The 23,547-nt window shown below is 42.4% G+C and overlaps 1 protein-coding gene across 3 annotated transcripts in view; it reads right to left on the bottom strand.

Moving 5' to 3' along the window:
• The window catches only part of SLC2A9 (solute carrier family 2 member 9), a 240,673-nt gene that overhangs the window by 34,660 nt on the left and 182,466 nt on the right, over positions 1 to 23,547 (bottom strand). Inside the window, exons 11-13 of one of the 3 annotated variants that reach the window (XM_019025258.4) lie at positions 19,962 to 20,089; positions 11,504 to 11,684; positions 8,540 to 9,401 (exon numbers count right to left, since the gene is read on the bottom strand). In XM_019025258.4, coding sequence (XP_018880803.4) covers positions 9,298 to 9,401; positions 11,504 to 11,684; positions 19,962 to 20,089 — 413 coding nt within the window. In that variant the 3' untranslated portion in view covers positions 8,540 to 9,297. Of the gene's footprint in view, positions 1 to 8,539; positions 9,402 to 10,223; positions 11,685 to 19,961; positions 20,090 to 23,547 lie in introns of those variants that run through there. The other 2 variants (XM_004038433.5, XM_055385499.2) reach the window with 2 other exon arrangements.

Here is a 23,547-nt window from a genome sequence, read left to right on the forward strand (position 1 = left end):
TCAAAGTGCCACAGTGAAAGGGATTAACAAATGGATGTGGTACATGCAGGTAGGGAAACAGATCAGAGTCATCACTCTGGAGACAGAGAGGTCCTGTGGTGTAGTGATAGGAACACTAAACTTGACTGGATTGGAAACTGGAAGAAGAGGGTTTGAATCACAGAAAATAACCCAATGATATTTACTTCATGGGTTGTTTCCAGCATCATACACAATAGTGTGAAAATATTTATGCAAACTTGAAGATAAATGAGCACTGCTAGGTGGAAAGCCCACGCCAGCACCACGGACAGCACCAGAACTCCAGCAAAGCTGCTGTGCCTAGAGAATCCAGGACTAGGAATCCATGCTCCTTTAACCTGGAGGCACCTGCGCCCCACAGATACAACTTGTCAAGTGTCTAAAGAATTGGGCTGACTTCACATATTCTCATTTGCCTTGTGCCCTTTCCTGTCATAACCTGTATGGATTGAGTTTAGGTTTATTCATGAGTAAGAGAAATCCAAGTAAGAGTAGCTTAAACTAGACAGAAGTTTTGACTGTCCCAAGCACAGGGCAGAGGTAGGCAGATCACAGCTGTTACAGAAGCTCTGCTCCATGAAGTCCAGACCCAAGATCCTTAAAGTTCCCTGGCCTGTGCCGTTAGGGTGTGGCCTTCAGTTTCATGGATTAAGGAGGGTGGCCGGTGAGCCTGTCACTACATTTGCATGCTTCATTTGTTCCTCCCTCCAACAAAGGCAAATTTTCTGGTTCCTACTATGGACTAGAAAGAAAGTAAAAGGTGTTACATGTGTGGGATTAAAAGTCAGCCATCTTGGGATTCTGAAGGAAGGTGGAAAAGAGAAGTCCTTCAAAATGTCTATAAAAAGCAGCAGCCAAGGTGTCTACGCAAGGTAATGGCTAGTCTGGGTTAGGACAGTGTTTGAATCATGTAAAATAAAATCCAATAATATTTACTTTAAAATAAAAAATGAGGCCGGGCACGGTAGTTCACGCCTGTAATCCCAGCATTTTGGGAGGCCGAGGCAGGTGGATCACTTGAGGTCAGGAGTTTGAGACCAGCCTGGCCAATATGGTGAAACTCCATCTCTACTAAAAATACAAAAATTAGCTGGGCATGGTGGCACACGCCTGTAATCCCAGCTACTCAGGAGGCTGAGGCAGAAGGATCACTTGAGCCTGGAAGGCAGAGGCTGCAGTGAGCTGAAATTGCACCACTGCACTCCAGCCTGGGTAACAGAGCAAGACCCTGTCTCAAAAAATAAGTAAATAAATAAATAAATAAATAGAATTTCTAACATTTTCTTCTCACATCACAATAAAGCATCTTGTGCTCTGCTCACTCATTACCTGCTCTGGAGACAACTGCTCTAGGCTGTCTGTAATAGTTTGCTGCTGCTGCTGTAACTAATTTCTAAAAACTTATGGCTTGACAGAGAGGAGAACAGTGGTTTTCAGGAGATGAGGGAAGGGGAGAAATGGAAAGATGATAGTCAAAGGGTACAAAGTTTCAGTTATGCAGCATGAATAAGTTCTGGAGATCTCATGAACAGCATGGTGACTACAGTTTCAGGTACTGTATACCTGAAATTTGCCAAGAGGGTAGATTTTAAGTGTTCTCACCACACATAAAAAGAAAGGAAAATGGTAAATATATGAGGTGATGATACGTTAATTAGCTTGATTGTGGTGATGGTTTCATAACATATACTAATATCAAAACATTGAGTTCTACATCTTAGATGTATGCAATTTCAGATATACGAGTTCTACATCTTAAATGTCTAGCCCTTGTGACTCAGTTGATTATACTTCAATGTAGCTGAAAAAATGGAAATCTGAGTGATTTTCTCTTTTCATAAGTTTTCTGTAAGTGTGAAAGTATTTCAACACAAAAAGTTAAAAATTAAAAAAAAAAAAACGATGACACGCACATACACCCTCTTAGTGGCTGAAAACAACACAAATTTATTATCTTACAGTTCTGGGGATCAAAAATCCTAAAATCAAAGTGTTCATAGAGACGCAACACCTTGGAATCTTTAGGGGATAATACATTTCTTTTCCTTTTCCAGCTTCTACAAGCTGCCTGCTATCCTTGGCTCATGACCCCTTCCTCTGCCTTCAAGGCCAGCAGTGCAGCATCTTCAAATCTTTTTTTCTCTCTCTCATCTCTTCTTCTAGTATCACTTCCTTTCTGACTCTGACTCTGCCACCTCCCTTTTATAAGGACCTTTGTGTCCTTATGAGGACATTGGGTTTACCAGTCATCCATGTTAATGACCCAAACTCAAGATCCTTACTTTAATCACATCAGCCAAGCCCCATTTGCCCTGTAAGTTAACCTACTCGAAGGTTCTTAGGATTATGCCCTGGACATCTTTGAAGGGGCCATGATGCTGCCTGACATACTACCCATTCATTAACTCATTCATTCAATCAATGTTTGTCAGGCACCTTCTATGTATGTGCCAGGTACTATGTTGGCTGAATACAGTGGAGAATCAAACAGACAAGACTCCTGCCCTCCTGAAGCAGTTCTTCATTTTTCTAAATGAGCACCACTGATCCAGCCCAGAATGGGTCAACATATGCAATAATAGAAGAGGAATGTTTCATATGCTTAACATACATGCACAAACACATCCACTCACATAGTCACATTTGTATGAGTGTCCTCGTTACTGTAAATGTTTAAAACGTGTTTTAGAAACATTTTTTGTTCGTGTAATGTCCACTCCGAGTCCTTTTGCTAAATGAATGGGACTTCATTATAAGGGAACACTCCTAACCCTCCTTGCAACTCTCCTAATTCTCAGTCTTATTAAACAATAAAAAGCAGGGAGATTTTTTGCCCTACCAAACTTGAGTCTTCATATTCTCAGCCCCCTAATCTCTCTGGAAGCCGTGGGTCACTCCATCCTGTTCTGCAAGAGCAGCAGACAATCCCTGCTGCCAGAGGCCAAGCTCGACCAATCACTGGCTTTGTCTCTCCCTCCTGTTTGATGGTGTTTGGCAGGGCAATTGTGCCGCATTCTTGGATTGACCAGTGAGTACGTGGCTAGGCACTATTTTGAGTGACTGCCTTCCAGTGCTACATTACTTATAGTTTCCCAAACCGTAAGACAAATTGGGGTTGAGGATTATAGGTTCACTAGTCACCTCCTTGTCAGAGGCCCAGCATCTTCAGTTCCTTTTATTGTCTGCACTCCAGAGATGGATGCTGGATCGTGGAAGACCCTAGCCATGCTGAGCGGGTGTCCTTTGCAAGACTTTCATCTCCAATCTCCATCTGACACTCTGTATGGGGACAACCATTATGTCCTTCTCTTATTTCTTCCTGGATCTGTTAAACAGGAACTTCTGCCCTTTTTACTCACTCCTCCCCCAAGCAAGGAGGACTAATCTTCTGGCTCAAGTTTTTGTTTGGATAAAGTATAGAGCTGTGAGTATTGTCGAAGAAAAATTTCACTGGACAGACTGAAACAGGTAAGGGGAACTTTATTCAAAACTATTGCAGTAGCTGTCAAGACTATTGCAATAGCGGAGACAGCTTGAACTCAACTACTCAACTCTGATTACAGCATGGCCAGCTGGGGATTTATAGTAAGGAGCAGGGTGAGGGAGTCAGTGGATGGAAAATTACTGAGAGAACTTTGGTTACGATCCAGGGGCAGGGGGTTTTCACTAAACTGGCTTAGCAGAATTCTCGCTAACACTGGGGCTGCTGGCCAAGGCCAAGGCCTAGTGGAGAAGAGTGCTCAGAGGAGCTGGACTAGAGTTTGGTCAAGGAGGAAGTCCCTGTCACGATTATTATTTTCTTTGTCCTGGGAATTGCTTGCCACAGGATTGACATAGTCTCTGTTCCTCCATCCAGGGATGGTCTAGCCCTTGTGAGTGTGTGTGGGATGGGGGCAGGTGAAAAGTATACACGTCTTGGGCCGGGTGTGGTGGCTCACGCCTGTAATCCCAACACTTTGGGAGGCCGAGGCAGGTGGATCACAAGGTCAGGAGATCGAGACCATCCTGGCTAACACAGTGAAACCCCATCTCTACTAAAAATACAAAAATGAGCCAGGTGTGGTGACAGGTGCCTGTAGTCCCAGCAACTCGGGAGGCTGAGGCAGAATGGCGTGAACCTGGGAGGTGGAGCTGGCAGTGAGCCAAGATTGCACCATTGCACTCCAGCCTGGGCAACAGAGCGAGACTGTCTCAAAAAAAAAAAAAAAAAAAAAAAAAAAGTATACAGGTCTTGATGGGTACAGTCAGCTCAGGGGTTCAATATTAGGAAATATGCCTAAGATGTTTTCTCCAGTACAGCTTCAGTCAGTAAAAGAGACAATATTTTGATCACCACTCCACTACTCCACTGGCTGTTTCTGTTTTTCATTCCCACCAGCCATCTATGGGAGTTCCCACTGCTCCACATTCTTGCCAACACTTGGTACTATGAGGATTTTTTATTTTAGCCATTCCAATAGGTTTGGGGTATCTCATTGTAATTTTAATTCTGATTTCCTAAATAACTAATCATGAACCACCTTTCTTCATGCTTATTTGCCATTTGTATACCTTGTGCCTGTTCATAGCTTTTGCCCAGCTTTTGAGTTGTTTTCTCGTTGTTGAGTTTTGAATGCTCTTCATGTATTTTTGATACAAGCTCTTTGGTGGTTATGTGTGTGAGAAAAATATGTGAACATATTTTTATCCCAGCCTGTAGCTTGTCTTTTCATTCTTTTAACAGTATCTTTTGGCCCGGTGTGGTGGCTCATGCCTGTAATCCCAGCACTTTGGGAGGCTGAGGCGTGCAGACAACCTGAGGTCAGGCATTCAAGACCAGCCTGGCTAACATGATGAAACCCCATTTCCACTAAAAGTACAACAATCAGTTGGGTGCAGTGATGTGTGCCTGTAATCCTAGCTACTCGGGAGGCTGTGGCAGGAGAATTGCTTGAACCCGGGAGGCAGAAGTTGTGGTGAGCCGAGATCACACCACTGCACTCCAGCCTGGGTGACAGAGCGAGACTCCGTCTCAAAACAACAACAACAACAAAAACCCCCAGTATCTTTCAAAGAACAAGGTTTTAAATTTCAATGAAGTATAATTTACCAAATTTTCTTCTATGGATTGTGTTTTGGTGTTATATCCTAAAGTCTTTGCTTAAATTTAACAAAAATTTCTCCTAAGTTTTTTCTAAACTTTTTCTAATTTTATGTATTATATTTAGGGTTATGATTCATTTTGAATTCATTTTGAATTCATTTTTAAGGAGTGAGATATAGGTTGGAGTTTATTTTCTTAAACTATTTCAGAAACATTGTAGAAAAGATAATGCCTTTGCACTTTTGTCAAAATTCAATTGATCATTTTTGTGTGGGTCTATTTCTGGATGCTCCATTTTATTCCAATGATCTTTGTGTCTATACTTTCACCAATACTGTAGTGTCCTGATTGCTGTAGAATTATAATAAATCTTAAAATCGGGTAGTATGAGTCTTTTAACTTTATTCTTTGTTTAAAAAACTGTTTTGCCATTCGTATACATTTTAGGATAAGCTTATTAATTTCTATAAAATTTCTTTTGGGACTTTGATTAAGATTGTGGTAAATCTATAGATAAATGTAAGATGGTTGACCTTTTAACTTTAGTAAAGTCATTCATTCAGTGAACACAGTGTACCTTTCCATTTATTGGTTCTTTGACTTATTTCATCAGTGTTTTGTAGTTTTCGGCAGAAAACTAAAGAACATAAATATGTTTTGTTAGATATTTAACCAAGTATTTCTTGTTTTTGGAACTATTATGAATAGCAACTTTTTTATGTTTTAGTTTTTAATTGTTCATTGGTAGTACAGAGAAATACAATGAATATTTGTGTGTTGAACTTCTATTCTGTAACCTTGTTAACTTTTTAGTTCAGGTAGATTCTTTGAGATTTAATATGTAAACAATAATGTGTGTGAATAGAAAACAGTTTTATTTTTAATGTTTTGCTTTTCAATCTGTACACCTTTTATTTATTTTTCTCACCTTGTTACATTGACTTGAACTTCCAGTATGATAGTGAATAGAGGCAGTGATAGAAAATATCTTTACTTTGTTCCTGATCTTAGGGGAAAAGCATTTAGTTTTGCACCACTAAATATGATGTTAGCTGTGTGTTTTTTGTAGATACTCTTTCAGGTTAAGGCAGCTTTTTTCAATTCCTGGTTTGGTAAGTGTTTTGAACATAGAGGGATGTTGAATTTCATCAAATGTTTCCCCTGTGTCTATTGATATAATCATATGTTCTTTTCCCCTCAGTCAGTTAATATGGGGGATTAAATTGACTGATTTTGGAATATTGAAACAGTTTTGAATTTCTCCACCTTGTTGTGGTGTATTATCCTTTTTATATTGTTGATTTAACTTGCTAATATTTGATAAGGAATTGTGTGCCTTTGGATGGATGAAGCGGGAATCCATCAATCTCAGCAAACTAACACAGGAACAGAAAACCAAACACTGCATGTTCTTATTCATAAGTGCGAATCGAACAATGAGAACACGTGGACACAGGGAGGGGAACATCACACACCGGGGCCTGTCAGGGGTTGGGGGGCAAGAGGAGGGAGAGCATTAGGAGAAATATCTAAGGTAGATGACAGGTTGATGGGTGCAGCAAACCACCATGGCACGTGTATACCTACGTAACAAACCTGCATGCTCTGCACATGTACCCCAGAACTTAAAGTATATCTAAAAAAAGAAATTGTGTGCCTTTGTTTATGACAAATATTGGTCTGCAGTTTTATTTTCTTGTACTGTTTTCTTGTATTATTTTGGTATCAGGTTTGTGTTAGTTTCATAAAATGAGTTAGGAAGCATTTCTCCCTTTTGAATTTTCTGGGATAAATTGTGTACATATTTTCCCTCAGTATTTGGTAGAATTTTCCACTGAAACCATCTGGACCTGGAATTTCCTTTGTTGGAAAGTTTCAGCTAAGAATTCTGTTTATTTAAGTGAATATGGGACTATTCAGGTTATCTATTTTTTCTTGAGTGACTTTTGATAGTGTCTTTTGAAAATTTATCTATTTCATTTAAAGTTGTTGAATTTACAGGCAGGGTTATTAACAGCATTTCCTTATTACTCTTCTAATATCTGTAGGGTCTGTAGGGATATTGCCTCTTTCATTACTGCTCTTGGCAAGTTGTGTCCTATCTCTCTTATCCTCTCTTTTTCTCCCTCCATCTCCCCGACATCACTTCTTCCATACTCCCTCTTTTGGTTAGCCTGGATAGAGGTTTATCAATTGTATTGATCTTTCCAAAGAACCAATTTTTGGTTTCATTGATTTTCTTATCCTGTCCTGTTTTTGATATATTTCCATTTTTGATTTCATATATTTTTATTCTTATCTTTATTTTCTTCCCTGTGTTTGCTTTTTGAATAGTTTGCTTTTATTTTTCTAGTTTCTTAAGGTGAAATTTTATATTAATTACTTGAGAGCTTTCTAGCTCAATTGACCCATTTATAACTACATAATCTCCTCTTTATCATGGGTAATTCCTCTTGTTTCAAAGTCTACTTTTTCTACTATTAATATGCCAGCTTTCTTTTGATTCGCATTTGCATACTATATATTTTCTCACTCTTTTACTTTTAACCTATCTATATCATTATGTTTAAAGTGGGCTTCTTGTACATAGCATATAGATGGGCCTTCAAAAAATTCAAACTAGATTGACAGTTCTTTCAGTGTTTAAAAAAATACTGAGATATTGTTCCAGTCTCTTCTGGCTTATTTGGTTTCTGATGAGAAATCTAAAGTCATGCAAATCATTTTCCACTCTGTGTAATGCTGTGATTTTCTAAGGTACCTTTCAAGATTTTTTCCTTTATATTTGATTTTCATCAGTTTGATCACATTTTTTCCCCCAAGGGCCACCCCTTTCCTGTCACTCTGGGAAGGGACCGAGGCAGGAGATGTCTCCTGCAGCTTTTTCAGTCCATGTCCATTGCACAGTTTCCAAAACTGCCCTGTCCTGCAGTATAAGCCAGGAGATACTCACTGCCATATTAACTATCCTTTGGGTTTTGATTTCTCTCTTCAATTTGCCTGATATAATTTATTTTTCAGAGTCCTTACATGTTTTCATTATGATTCTGTCCAGGGTTGCTAGTTATGATCAGTGGGAGAAATAGGGTGGAGTGTGCTTACTTAGCCAGAACTAACAGCTGGAAGAGTTACTTTTAGTGAAACTGAAAAGAAGAAATATAAACCTCCATGGCTTGGAGGTGAGAGAATATGTAAAATAGTAAGACAAGGGCCTAATCCCCAACTCCTGGTCAGGAATTAGGAAAGGAGACCTGTTAATTTGACTGGAGATTCTTTTAGGGTCTGTGAATGGATACAGGGTGCTGTAAGCGGCTGGTACCTTTCAGCTAAGAACCAGAGCCTGTGAAGCAAAGCTCATGAAAATGTCTGTCTCTCTGACTCGCCACTCCCCATTATATTTGGGTATCTGGAAAACAACTTTTTTTTTGTGTCACATTTATTTTATTTCATTGAATATCATATGAACATCGGGAAAAATGTGAGACAACAAATCCTAGATTATCAACATAGGTAACAGAGAGGAGGAAGGCCCAAGCAAACATAAGAAAAAAGTTCTGTACTGAAACACAGCTATTCCATTCTACTCATTTGTAAAGTTAAAGTGTGAATATTAGAAAGTAATACAATATTAAGGACACTAAAAGAAAGAATACCCCCTAGATTTGTGGTACAAGTGTGTGGCTGTGAAAAACAACTTTATACACGAAGAATTCCCTGGAGTAAACATCAGAGTATAAACAAAAGGATTTGGAATTGAGATGATGCATTTGATTTAATACAAACTGGAAAAAATAGAAGATAAGAGACAAGATGATTGTAATTGTGTTTCATATATTCTGTGATTCCAACTGGATGAATAATAAGCAAGAAATGGACAGAGCTGTCTAAAAATTAAATTGCTTATGTTGGGGGAGTGAAGGATATGAGATTATGGGTGTCTTATTGTTTTATTTTTCAAAAATTTCCTTAATGTGGCTGCTGTGGTTTGAATGTCCCCTCTAAAAGTCATGTTGAAATTTAATCCCCAATGTGGCAGTATTGAGAGGCAGAGTCTTTAAAATTTTGGTAGTTGGGTCATGAGAGCCCTCATGAATTAATGGACTAATGAGTGAATGAATGAATGGGTCATCATGGGAGTGGGACTGGTGGTTTTATAAAGAGAAGAGAGACCCCAGTGAACACACTTAGCTGCCTCACCATGTGATTCCCTGTGCCGCCTCAGGACTGCGAGAGTCCCCACCAGTAAGAAGGCACTCATCAGATGTCCCCCTGACATTGAACTCTACAGCCTCCAGAACTGTAAAAAAAAAAAGTTTATTTGTCTATAAATTACCCAGTTTCAGGTATTCTGTTATAAGCAGTAGAAAATGGAGTGAGAAATGGCTCTATGAGCTTTTCAAATAAAATAACATGTAAGAATAATTCCTGGCCTATTGCCTGACAGTCATAGTGTTCCCCATTCTATTTCTGTCACTTATTTGGGAAGGTTTTCCTGATTCTCACCTCTCACCCCAGTCATCCCTGTGGCATGTTTCTATATCACTGTATTGATGACAATTTACTATACTGTAAAGTACAGTACTGATGACAACTTTACAGTTAATGCTTTGATTTTCTATCTTCTCTGGTAGACATGGGCTTTTGCAGGTGAGGGCAGTATATTTTCTTGCTTACTGATACATCTTTAGTATGTAGCTAGTGCCTTGTCTATGATAGGTACCTAATAAATATTTATTCTCAAGTCTCCAAATAAAAGAGAACACCAAAAAGCTAAGACTTTTATTTTACACTGTCTTTGGCTCTTTTGGTCTCAGGCACTTTTGGAACCCACACCTCACTTTCTCTTCATCTTGACAAACACTGTCCAAATTTTTCAGCCAACCCAAAGCTGGATGGCATGGTGCATTGAGTTGGCAATTAACCAAAGGAGTGGCCCAGTGATGAAAGAATACTCCACAGAAAAGGAAAACTGAACTCAAATTTTGGCTAAGGCTGCCATGGTCAAGAACGATCTGAGCAAACCCAAGGGATTATGGCTGAAAGGATTCTAGTGGTATTGCTAAGTCAAGCCCTCTCTGGCCCCACTCCTATGAGATACCAAATTCAAACACACTGGTGCTAATTCAAGTGCACTTTACTTTACTTTGGGACACGTTGTTTCATTTTAGAAGCAAGTATAGGAAATCGCCCAAACCACAAGCCACACATTACGATGGCAGGCTGTAAGTAGATCTTACTCAAACAACCCTAGCATGTAAGAGTTAGAAGAGCCCTTCAACATATCTATTCCAAACACCTTCCTCCAAAGTTGACACAGACTTTCTTAGCAACAGTCAAGATGAGTAATCACCCAGTCTTCCCTTGAGCACTTTGAGTGATGGTGAACTCCCCATTTTTCAAGACAGCTCATTACCTTTTCAGAGAAATCTCTTCTAGACTTGGTAAACATGAGGTACATGTGCTGACACTCTGAGCCCCACACTTGTTGCAGAGATCACCAATTAATCACAATGTTTTTTTTTTTCCCCACCAAGCCTAGGTTTAGCTTTAGAATCATCCTCAACATTGTTTTTCATTTGGATGGAAGTCAATTTTCAGTCCCTGCTGCAGTTATGAGAAAGTTAAGTCTTCTACACATTGCTCTTCTTCATGTTCTCTGTGAGCACACAGGACTCTAATAGTCTGGGGTGAGGACAGCGTCAGCCCTGAAGTTTTGAGCCCATTCCTGGAACACAGTTTGGGAAAGAGAAAATCTGCAGGCTGGTGTGTTGGTATTAGGCTCTCCAAAGCCTGAGATCCACAAGGTCAAATATTGGAAATAGGCATTTCTTAGGCACTATGAATAATCTTTCCACTGACTTCTGAAAGCCTATATCAGGGATGGAAGCCTAGGGTCATTGAGGCACTGGGACCCAGGTTGAGGGCAGGTCAAGGCTGCTTGTGGTAAAGCTGGGACTAGAACCTCAGTCTGTGATCTCTAATCCGTTGAGTCCCCTATCAGACCAAATTGATTTTTCTTTGATAAAGTATTAACCTACTATTTCCCCAATTTCATTTTGAAATCATGGGTTGAGTCATGAAGAAGGCAGGTCATCAACCTATATAGAAGAACGCTGGGTCTACTGAAACATACAGTGATTCCTTGCAGCTTCCAGAAGGGTTTGGGAAATTCAGTTGTGAATAATGCTAACATAGTTGCAATGTTAGATTAGTACAGGTTTACTTTTAAATATTTAATAATATAAAAGACTTGCATAGCTTCAATTCATTTAAGCCTCCCAATAATGGGTAAATTTTAAGTTTCCTGAAAAGTGAGATCATCCATGTAGACAATCCTGTTTTTGACATAATTGTCCAACGTGGAGGAGGAAACTTGTTCAGGCCTTCCGTTTGTCTTACCATCAGTGACAGCTGAGTCGATTTTCTCTTCTGGTGGGTATGCTTTGTTCCTTTTGGAAAATGCCTGGCTGATTTCTGCATAGGTTCTGTTTTTGGTCTCAGGCAGCACAAAATACAGGTAGATAGCGCCTGTGATACAAATTGTAGCAAAGACTAGGAAACAGTAGGTGTCCAGACTTTTCTGTGGAAAGGCAGAGACAAAAACCCTCAAATAGATAATCAGTAAACTTGCTGTTAAACCATCTCTACACAGATTTTTAAAATAGCTCCACATTCATATACCAATACTCCTAGACAAAACACCATGTGTGATGCTGGCTCTATAAGGCAAGTGTACCCTACATGAAGTGTTATCACATAAGGCTTGAATAAATCAGCTTCAAACTCTGGGAAAGATGAGAAAATGGCACTTTTTTGTTGTTGTTGTTGCAAATTTGGCATTTAAAAATTAATCATCACGAAAGCAAAATGGAATGCTTGCTGAATATTAGCTTAAGCTTATATTTACAATTAACCACATTGTCTCCTTGCTTCTACTATACACATGAGACAAGAATGACATCAAAAGGGAAGAGAAATGCCTTAGTTCATAGGAAGAATGTGGAGCATAGAATAGGCCAAGGTAATGCCAGTTTTTTCTAATATGCAAATGATCTAACTCACTAATTGATACTCTGAGGCGGCCTTGCACAAATAAGAGAGATCAGAAAAAATAGAAATGTTCAATGCAATCACTCCGTTTTATGTATCCTGATTAGTGCTTGGACTAGAATAACCCTGCCAACTGCACTAGACCTTGAGCTTCTCAGTGACTCAGTCACCTCTGTAGCTCCTGCGCCTTATAGGAGGTACTCAGGACATATTTGTGGAATAAAAGACTTGAAATCCTAGCCTCAATCAATCTGCTTGCTTTAGTCTCCCAGGTACTGGGATTATAGGCATGAGCCACCATTCCAGAAATAAAAGACTTTCTGGGTCCCAGCTTTCAGGATTGTGACTATTATATGCAACAAACATCTACTGATCCAAAGATAAGGTGACACTGTCTTTGAATAATATTTCCCAAGAAGCAATATCCAGATTTTAGTCAATTCCATTCTATTCTTTGATTTGACAAACATTTATTTTTGGAGAATGGCAAAGTGCTTAAGCTTGATCCCTGGATCACATCCTAGATCTACCATTTACTAAATCTGAGACTCTTTTTCCCTCAGTTTCCATGACTGAAAAAGAGGATAATCACGGTACATGTAGGGTTGTTGTATGAATTAAATGAGACATTCCCTTTAAAGTGCCACATGCAGTAAATGTTCCACACCTGGGGGTGCTTAGCTCTTGAGACTGTGCATTCTGCTCGTACAAAGACTTCAAGAGTAGTGTGGAGAAGGGGGAGAGTATGGGCTCTGAAGCCAGTCGAGTGGCTTTCAAATCCTGATCCCATTACTCACATGCTGTTCTAACACTTATGATGTGCCATTTAAGATAGAATTCCAATCCACTGAGCATCTGTTTCCTCATTTGCAACATGGTGATATATACCCACACATTGTTTTGAAGATGAAATGAGATATATCAATTTTGCATTCAACATCCTCCACACCCCCATCTGCAGGCGGAATGGACATCTGACTTATCAAGTCCAAAGTGGAGCCTCTAAAACTGCCTGCTCTAGCCTTCCTCATCTCTGCTGATGGCACCTCCATCCTTCTGATTGATTATGCCAACAAAAACACTTGGAGGCAGGCTGAGCTTCTCTCTCTCTCTCCCACCCACATCTGCTCCATCAGGAAATCATGTTGCTCCACCTTGAAATGTATTTCAAATCTGAGGGTTTGTCATCACTTCTATTGTAACCTAATTTTGGTGCAAGCCACCATCATGTTTTGCTTGGATTTTTGCAATAGCTTGTCAACTGATTTCCCTGCTTTTCACTTTAAGCATAATCTTAAGATTATTCTTAACAGACAAGCCAGAGTGATCCTGTTAAACAAAGGACAAAACTTGTCACTCCTCTGCTCAAAACCCACCATGACTTCCTAAGTCACCTGCAGGAAAGCCAAAGTCCTCACCATGGCCTCCAAGGCCACCGACCATGTGTCCCTCTTATTTCTCTGATCTTACTCTCCTCACTTTCTTTGCCCCAACTCCACTGCCTTTATGATTTCCCTCCAGTATTAGGCCTCAGAATCTTTGCACATGCTGTTCTCTCTTGCTGGAATAATCTTCGTTTAGGCCTCTGTATATCCTGCTTTCTTACTCCTCTTCATCCGACTTTAAGGTCATTTTCTCAGAGAGGTTCTCGTTGACTCTCATTTCGAAATAGCCCCTCCCAGCCCTGCTTCATTGCCTTTAAAAGCACTCATCACTATGCAGCATTATAGTGTGCAACTGCCTGTTTATTAACCTTCTCCCTACCAAGAGGTAACTATCTGAAGGCAGGAGTCATCATTTTTCTGTATTCCCAGAGCCCGGAGAGTCTCTGATATACAGTAGATGCTCTGAGTATCTTAGTGAGTGGATGGATGGACTGAGGCTCAGAGAGGCTTCCTGACGTACCCCAGGCCACAAACAGGGCTTCCTAGGACCTCTCTGACACCCACACAGCTGCCTCTTGCTTGGCTTTCTTTTCCCAAGGGACCTGATGGGTGTCGTGAGGATTATTCTCACAGTTTCACAAAATTCAGTCAAGAACATGTGGCTCAGCTGAGCACAGTAGCTCACACCTGTAATCCCAGCACTTTGGGAGGCTGAGGTGGGTGGATCACTTGAGGTCAGAAGTTCAGGACCAGCCCGGCCAACATTGTGAAACCCCATCTCTACTAAAATTACAAAAATTAGCTCGGCGTGGTGGCAGTCGCCTGTTATCCCAGCTACTTGAGAGACTGAGGTAAAGATTAAAACTGGACCCCCTCCTTACACCTTATACAAAAATTAACTCAAGATAGCTTAAAGACTTAAATGTAAAACCCAAAACTATAAAAACCCTAGAAGAAAATCTAGGAAATACCATTCAGGACATAGTCACGGGCAAAGATTTCATGACAAAAATGTCAAAAAAAAAAAAAAAGAGCAACAAAAGCAAAAATTGACAAATGGGATCTAATTAAACTAAAGAGTTCTCCACTGCAAAAGAAACTACCATCATAGTGAACACACAACCCACACAATGAGAGAAAGTTTTTGCAATGTATCCATCTGACAGAGGCCTAATATCCAGAGTCCACAAGGAACTTCAACAAATTTACAAGAAAAAACAACCTCATTAAAAAGTGGGCAAAGGACACAAACAGATGCTTCTCAAAAGAAGACATTCATATGGCCAAAAAACATATGAAAAAAAGCTCAACATCACTGATCATTAGAGAAAGTCAAATCAAAACCACAATGAGATACCATCTCATGCCAGTCAAAATGGCAATTATTAAAAAGTCAAGAAACAACAGATGCTGGCGAGCTTGCGGAGAAAAAGGAATGCTTCTACATTGTTGGTGGGAGTTTAAATTAGCTCAATCATTGTGAAAAACAGCATGGTGATTCCTCAAAGACCTAGAGACAGAAATGCCATTTGTCTCAGCAATCCCATTACTGGGTATCTACCCAAAGGAATGTAAATCATTGTATTGTAAAGATACATGCATGTGTATATTTATTGCAGCACTATTCACAATAGCAAAGATATGGAATCAACCCAAATGCCCATCAACGATAGACTGGATAAAGAAAATGTGGCACATATACACCATGGAATACTATGTAGCCATAAAAAGGAATGAGGTCAAGTCCTTTGCAGTGACATGGATGGAGCTGGAAGCTGTTACCCTCAGAAAACTAACACAGGAACAGAAAACCAAACACTGCATGTTCTCACTTATAAGTGGGAGCTGAACAACGAGAACACATGGACACATTGAGGGGAACAATACTGGGGCCTATCGGGGGGTTGCGGTGGAGGGAGAGTGTTAGGAAGAATAGCTAATGGACTCTGGGTTTAATATTAATACCTAGGTGATTGGTTGATCTGTGTAGCAAACCACCACGGCATATGTTTACTTGTGTAACAAACCTGCACATCCTGCACATGAACCCAAACTTAGAATAAAAGTTGAAGAAAAACAAAAAGCTCAGAAAAAGTTTGACTAGCCCTGCCCTTCTCACTCTGCTGAGGCACTCAGGATATGACCCAATATTCTTCAGGTTGAAAAGAATAATTTGCTCTTTTCCAGAATTTATCGAGCTCAAACTGCATTTTATAACTTGAGTAGAATCAAAGAGGCATACATTTGCATGCAATTTTCTCTGAATCGGAAAATATTGGCACTCCACACTGGAGAGTGTTTTTCGCAGGCTTTACAACAAATGGCCCAAGCAACACTGATGCTGACCACAGCAAATGCTGCCAACAGGATCCCAGAGCCAGAGTGTGGAGGTGAGCATGAAGGGATGTGGGCTCCTCCCCACAACCACAGTTGCCTCCCTTCTCTGTTGGTGATGAGAAGGCTAAGGATTTTCCCTGTTTTACAGGTGAGGAAACCCAGGCTTGGAGAGGAAACCTATGCTTGAGGAGCATGCTCAGGGCCCTCTGCTAATACATGGGCTTCAATACAGGCGTGATTCGTGCCGTTGTCTGTGGCTCTACTGGCTCAGACATTTTATTCTGAGGAAGAAGCCCAGGCTTCTTAGGGGTCTGTTTGGGGGCTGGAATACATTTGCCACTGATACTTATTGGAATAAGTGAAACAATCAAGATGTGTGAGTAGTTTCTCTTGGTGGCTGCTGTGGGCTGAACTGCGTCCCTCCTGAAATTCATACGTTGAGTCCTAAGCCCTAGCACCTCAGGATGCGATTAAGTTGAAATGAGGTCATTAGGGTGGGGCCCTAATCCAATATCCTGCTATTCTCATAAGAGAGGAGAAGAGGACACAGATCGACACAGAAGGGAGACCATGCGAGGACACAGGGAGAAGACAGCTGCAAGGAACATGGTTGTGCTTTGGTCAAGGGTAGGCTGAGGTAAACATCCAGAGTGACTCAGTGAGTTTAAAGGGCAGGTGTATAACTCTACTTGTTATCACAGCCATGTAGCCATAACATAGGAAGGGCATCCCTTGGCCCTACACCACTGTTGTCTGTAAAAGGTATAACTGCCCTGCTGACACTGTACATGCACTCTTGCGCTGGCGCCCAGAGAAAGAGACAGAAAACCAGAGCTGTCCATCTGCAAAATGGAAAGAGGGGAGCCAGGACATAGCTCGAGTTCTGGTGCCCAGAGAAAGAGTTAAGCTGCTGACCTTGAAGGGCAAGCTGGCAGTGCAGCCATGTGTAGAAGCTGCTGGACTAAGCAGCCAAGACAGGGTGGACAGTGTGAGAGAACTAGTGTGAGTGAGCTGCTCATGAGAGACTACATTGCACCTGCCTGCGGCCCCCTGAGTGTTCTTCCAGCTGTCTGCTCATCCACCCACTCCCTTCCGACCTCAGCATGAGCTGGAACCTGACCCTGGGGATAACAATTGGTGTAGTTGTGAACTTGACAACAGCCATTTACAAGCCAAGGAGAGGGGCCTCAGAAGAAATCAACTGTGCTAAGCCCTTGAGCTCAGACTTCTACCTTCTAGAATTGTGAGAAAATAAATTTCTGTTGTTGAAGCTCCCTAGTCTGTGCTATTTGGTCATGGCGGCCCGAGGCCCGAGTAGATGAACACAGTAGCTCTTGATTGTGGCTGAGCTGGTTTTCAGAAGGGAGGTAGGTCAGAAATGGTTCATGTATGGCATCTACAACACATACATGTTGCTCCCATGGGTGGGCGTGAGTGGGGCTGTGGTGGGCTGGGGTTGGGGGATGTGACTCAGAACTTGTTAGCCCTGTATTTCTCTAATGCATTGATCATTGCTCACAGCAGCCCCCTGAGCCCAGCTCTCTAACTTGCTAAGCTCCTCTCCGGAAAGGAAATTAACCGTGGGTGCCTTCCCAGGCTTGGGTCAGGAGGCTGACATTTCACAAAATACTAAACGTAGCTACCTGCCCAGTGTCTCCATCTGTATGTCCAGCCTGGCTGTTCCTGCTCCGATGAAGGTTCATCAATAGTCACACCTGCAATGTTTCCCGAATGACCCCTGAAAACCCAGACACCCTGGACATACCCAGCTTCTCAGGAACTGTTTCCAGAGGGGATTTGTTTCGAAAATGCCCACAGGCATAAGAAAAGGCTCATAAATGACAGGCAAGAGAAGCAAGAACAAAACAAAGAATTGATTCCAGTTTTTAGAAATACAAAAAATTATCTAGGTTTGGAAGTGCAGTGACCTTGGAAGTTACTACATCTCTCTGAGCTCATCCCCTTGCCTGTCAAAGGGAGTGATACAGGCACTACCTCCTAGCACAGGCAGCGGTGGAGCACTCTGGGCACACGGCAAGCGTTCAGTGAACACTATGCTAAAGTGGCATGTTGGTGCTGTTAATGCTCAAACTGTGGCAGGCAAGCAAGGTCTTTCACACCCCACACCCCCGAGTGGCTCAGAAGATAGTGGCCTGCTTCTCGGACATACAAATCTCAGTACTGGGCCATGTGAAGGTGCTGGAACTTCTCTACTTAATTTATAAATGTGATGGGGGAACCATGTTGACAGAAGCAGCTTGAAGTTAACTTTTGCCACAATAATGAGGATTTTACTGACACCTGGCTCTGCTGGCTTTGAGCCAAACTGTAAAAAGCCACTTAAGGTTTAAAGTCAATTGAAAAGATACTTGTTATGTTCTGACTGCAGCCACGTGAAGGTGTCCCAGGATGGGAGTAAATGAGTGTGGGATCTTGACTAACTCCATGGCTCATGGAGCCCCCAACAGCACTTATGTTTCAGAAATAGAGTGTTTGTTGCTAAAACACAAAGATGTTTTGAAAGTTACAGGGTGTGGCAGCCTTCTAACTCTGAGACAAGGAGGCTGTAGCAAGTGATGGATGGAGAGGGAAGTTGAGCACAAGGTGGTGAAGTGGAGAAACTGGGTTTGATGCTGACTGTGGGACCTGGGCTGACCATGTCTGCTTCCTGGACCTCCTTGCCTGTACAGTGGCAAGGATCAGAAACTCCAGCTCAGGACTGTGTGAGGGTGATGTGGGCACAGAAAGCCATGCATGGGGGAGGGGGGCGGCACAGAGCAACTGCTCCGTAACTGTGAATGCAGGAACAGCCACCATGCAGGCTTAGAGCTGGGGTGGCTGGGGCTTGGAGTGCCGCAAATACTGACCTTTGGCTCACCCAAGCTGGCAGCAGAATCTCTGGGATGTGTTAGGCTTGGCACTAGTAAATTAGCAGGCAGACTTAGAACTGAGTGTCCAGAATAGTTGGTGAGGGGAGGAAGACAGGATTGAAATAGCTCCTGAGAATGGGTGGTGACGTATGTGACGGATTCTCACCTCCTCCAGGTGGTACCACCCAGCACCGAGGGCAGCAGGGAGCCCCGGTGGGCATTTGAGCAGGGAAGCTTCATCCTCCTTCTGCAAATGCTTCTGGGCCCCTTGCTCCGTGCAGAAGGCTTGCAAAGCCTTTTGTGTTCCTGCTCCCAGATAACCCTCTTATGTGATCCTCTATCTCACCCATCTTTCTTGCTCACTCTGTTTCAGTCATATAGGCCTCTGGGTGGTTTCTTACACAGGCCAAATATTAGCCCTGCCTAAGGGCCCTTGCACTTGCTGTTTTTCTAGCCAGGACTTCACCATTCCCAGACAGCTCTGCTCCCTCACTTCACTCAGGCCTCTGCGCAACTGTCACCTCCTTCCAGAGCCCTTCACGATTGCCCCATTTAAAATAGCACTTCTGCCTCTTTTGTTTCCCCGTTCAGCTCCAGGACCAGGAAACACAGGCTTTGTTACCACTGTATCCTCATTGCCTAGAATAGTGCCTGGCACACAGCTGGGACTCAACATATATATGTGTTGAATTAATGAATTCGGTTTCCAATGAACAGATTCTTTCCCTACCCAAAAAGACTTGTATCTGATTCTTGAGTATGTGGGCATTTTCCTACTGATCACTGTCACCCTTGGGACAATGATCCCATTAGCTGTGGTTATGATGATGACAATGAGGATGTTAAATGGGTGGTGGTTTGCAGTGTGCACTGGAACTATTAGATGGAATTTGTCTTACACAATGATGAGCACATTGTAAAAATGATAAGTAGGTTGTAGGTTTGAGTTGCTAACCTAGGAGTCCTTGCATACCGTCAGCAATGGGTAGCCCACACCCTCTGAAGCAGCCCACAGCATTTAGGGAAGCTCTAGGAAGGCACAGGAAAGAGAAAGGGATGAAAGGTTTTGCCCAAAGCATAGTTTCTTCCTTCCTTAGGAAAATAGCATGTTTCCAGTTGAGAGGAGAGAGATCAACTTCTGCTCTATGAATCACCCCTCAAGCGCTGCAGAATCAAAGGGAACCCCATGGGCAAAAGACTCCTTGTCAGTCATACCTGAATGAATGGGAAGAGGAGCCCAACAGCAAAGTTGGAGAGCCAGTTGACGGTGCCTGCAATGATAAAGGCAGCCGGCCGCTGAGATTGCTGGAAGAACTCACCAGTCAAGATGAACGGGATGCCACCTGCAGTGTGTGAGCCGGGACATGGAATTAATCACTCTGAGAAGGTCATGCCTTCAGCATCCATCTCCATCTGCCACACTTTAGAACCCCCCCACCCCTGCCCCTTGACTGAGTGTGTAGTGGGCCCCAGTTCCTGAGTCGCCCTGATGGCTTAGTGTTACTCAGTGGAGACATCATTGATATTGCAGTGGGACAAGTCTTTATTTTGAGAGACTGTCCTGTGCAATTGCAGGGCATTTATTACCCTTTACTTTCTGATGCCAGGAGAGCCTCCAGTCACCACCACAACCCAAGCTACCCCTACACATTTCCAAACTCACATGTGGTCTCAGGTCTATACCCTTCCATTCCTCCATATCCTGTACAGTGAGACCGGTGATCACGCCCTGTGCCCAGACCAGGACCTAGGGCTCAGCATGACTGCTGGGATCCCACTTGAACCTCCCCATCTCCAGCTGGAGTCACCACTCTGCCAATGAGATCTACACCTGGGTGTTTCTCAGACAAGACAGAGTGGGTAATGGATGGGAAATCCCTCAGGGACTTTTACTAAACTCTAGAGAGACAGTGAACACAATTTGGAAATTACTAGGCTGGAGGCAATCATTGTGTCAACATCCAACAATTATTTATGTGCTGGGGCTGTTCCAACAGTGAGGTCAAAAGCAACATGTCCTTGCTTTCATGGGGAACCCTTGTCTGCTGGGATGACTTGTTCATTAAAATGGGAGTGAGCCCAGGAATGGAAAACCAAACATCATATGTTGTCACTCAAAAGTGAGAGCTAAGCTACGAGGATGCAAAGGCATAAGAATGATACAACTGGGGCCAGGCGCTGTGGCTCACACCTGTAATCCCAGCACTTTGGGAGGCAGAGGCCAGTGGATTACATGAGGTCAGGAGTTTGAGACCAGCCTGACTAACATGGTGAAACCCCATCTCTACTAAAAATACAAAAATTAGCTGGGCGTGGTGGTACATGCTTGTTATCCCGGCTACTCGGGAGGCTGAGGCAGGAGAATCATTTGAACCCGGAAGGTGGAGGTTGCAGTGAACCGAGATCAAGCATATTGCACACCAGCCTGGGCAACAAGAGTGAAACTCCCTCTCAAAAAAAAAAAAAAAAAGATAAAAGAATGATACAACAGACTTTGGGAACTCGGGGGAAATGGTGGGAGGGGGGTGAGTTATAAAACGCTACAAATTGGGTGAATGTACACTGCTTGGGTGATGGGTGCATCAAAATCTTGGAAATCACCACCAAAAAACTTATTCATGTAACCAAACACCACCTGTTCCCCAAAAAACCTATGGAAATAAAAAAATAAAAATAAAAAAGGGGAGTGAGCAAATGAGTAAATACATATAAATACAAAATGTGATAAGCATTCTGGAGGAGATGCACTGCCTATTTTGGCAGTGGGTGGAGTAGGATGCTCTGGGGAGGAGATGGTGGAGATGCGGATTGAAGAAGGGAAGGTGGCTCCTGAAGATCTGGGGAAGATCATGCCGAGTGGAGGGAGGGGCCGGCAGAGGTCCTACAGGTGAAAGGATTGGGCTAAGGTCTACAACAGGGGCCAATCTGTCCAGACACCTGAAGGAGGCAGAGAGGAATGGGGTGAGGTAGCAAATGTGAGCAGGGCCAATGAAGCAGCCTCTTGTAGATCATGGAGAGGGGTTTGCAGTTGAAGAAAACCACTTTGGGCTGCTATGCAGCAGTTGAGGTGATCAATTTGCATTTCACAGAGGTCACTGCTGTTTGGAGAAAAGCCTGGAGGGTGTAGGAGAGGATGCAGCGGGCTGTTGGGGCAGTCCAGGGAGGAGGCAATGGTTGTTTATGGGGGCTCAGATCACGGCAGGTGAGATGAAAGGAAGGGGCTGAATTTGGAGACAATTGCTCCATTGAGGTAAAGCTTTCAAGGTAAGCATTGCACATACACAATCACTTAGCAAGCTGACCCAACCAAGCAGCCCAGGGTGACAAAGCCACAAAGCCAAGGCCAACTCAAGTCTGAATCTCTCCAGACCCTTCACTGTTATCACCCCACTATGTTGCCAACAAATCAAAAACAACTCGGAATGTAGCATCCCCTCACCTCCCACTACACTGTGAGCCCCCCTGAGCAGGCACTATCTGCATTTGTCTGGCACTTCCCACAGAGTAGATACTCCATCAATATTTACTTACATAAGTTAAATGCTCAAAAGTTGATTTTGACAAGATTTGATATGCTATTCACTACAAAAATATTAGACTCTATATCTTAAAGGTATCTATTGAACTGTGTGAGAATAATGGTTACACACTGAAATGTAATGAAACCAGGCTTTGGTTCTGCAAAATATTTCATTGTCAGAAAGTGTTTGTGTCACACACTCAGTTGGTCCTGCAGCTAACACCACTGGGAATCAGTTCACAGCAATTCTGAAGCCTGAACAGGGTTAGGTGATGATGTTTCACTTTCTGTGTCTTTCCTAGGTGTGTTTTTGGAAGCACCTGTGGATAACTCAGTACTTCTGATGCTGGTACAATGGAATGTGGTACATCAATGTACAATGCAGTAGAACACTGACAAATTGCCTCCTGGGACATCTCTTTGTTTCTTCAGGGCTTGAGGCCATGACTTGTTTATTGGTTAAGGCTCCTGATCCTAGCACAGTGCTGAACACATACCAGGTGCTCTGTAAGTGTTTGCAGGATTGAGGAAAGAACAAATAATTAGGATGCCAGGGAATTCATGGTACGTTGATATCAGATCCTCTCTTTCACTAGGCCTTCAGACCAAGCCCTAAGCAACCATGAGGAGCCTGCACAGCTCCATTGTACACAGGTGTATTCACTCCCATTATCTCCCTTGATCTTCACAACCAGAGAAGGTGGTAAAGCACAGTGGACTGGAGCTTGGGCTTTGGTGTTAGTAAGATCACGTTTAAGTCCTATCTCAGCTAAATCTTTCTAGTACGGAATTCTCTCACCTGTAAAGTGAGTAGGAGCTTACTACTGGGGATATTTGTGAGCATGAAATGAACTACTAAATGCAAACACTTAGTATAAGTCTTGCACGTGAAGGGCACTCAATAGGTGTTAGATACTATAATAATAATAATCAAGACTCCTCTCCATTATATCCCCCATTTTATGATGAGTTAGCTGAAGCTTAGAGAAGGGGAGTAATATATGCAAGGTTTCTTAGCAAGAAGTGATGGTGATGAAGAAGATGATGATGGTAATGATGATGACGATGGTGCTTCTGTAGCTGCTGGTGAAGATGATGGTAACTGCGGCAGGCATTATGAAAAGCATTTTACAAGGTCTCTACAAGGAGAACTACAAACCACTGCTTAAAGAAATCATAGATGGCACAAACAAATGGAAAACATTCCATTCTCATTGATAAAAAGAACTAATATTGTTAAAATTGCCCACAGCAATTTATGAATTCAATGTTATTCCCATT

Source organism: Gorilla gorilla, chromosome 3 (assembly GCF_029281585.2).
Source record: "Gorilla gorilla gorilla isolate KB3781 chromosome 3, NHGRI_mGorGor1-v2.1_pri, whole genome shotgun sequence".
Taxonomy (NCBI): domain Eukaryota; kingdom Metazoa; phylum Chordata; class Mammalia; order Primates; family Hominidae; genus Gorilla; species Gorilla gorilla.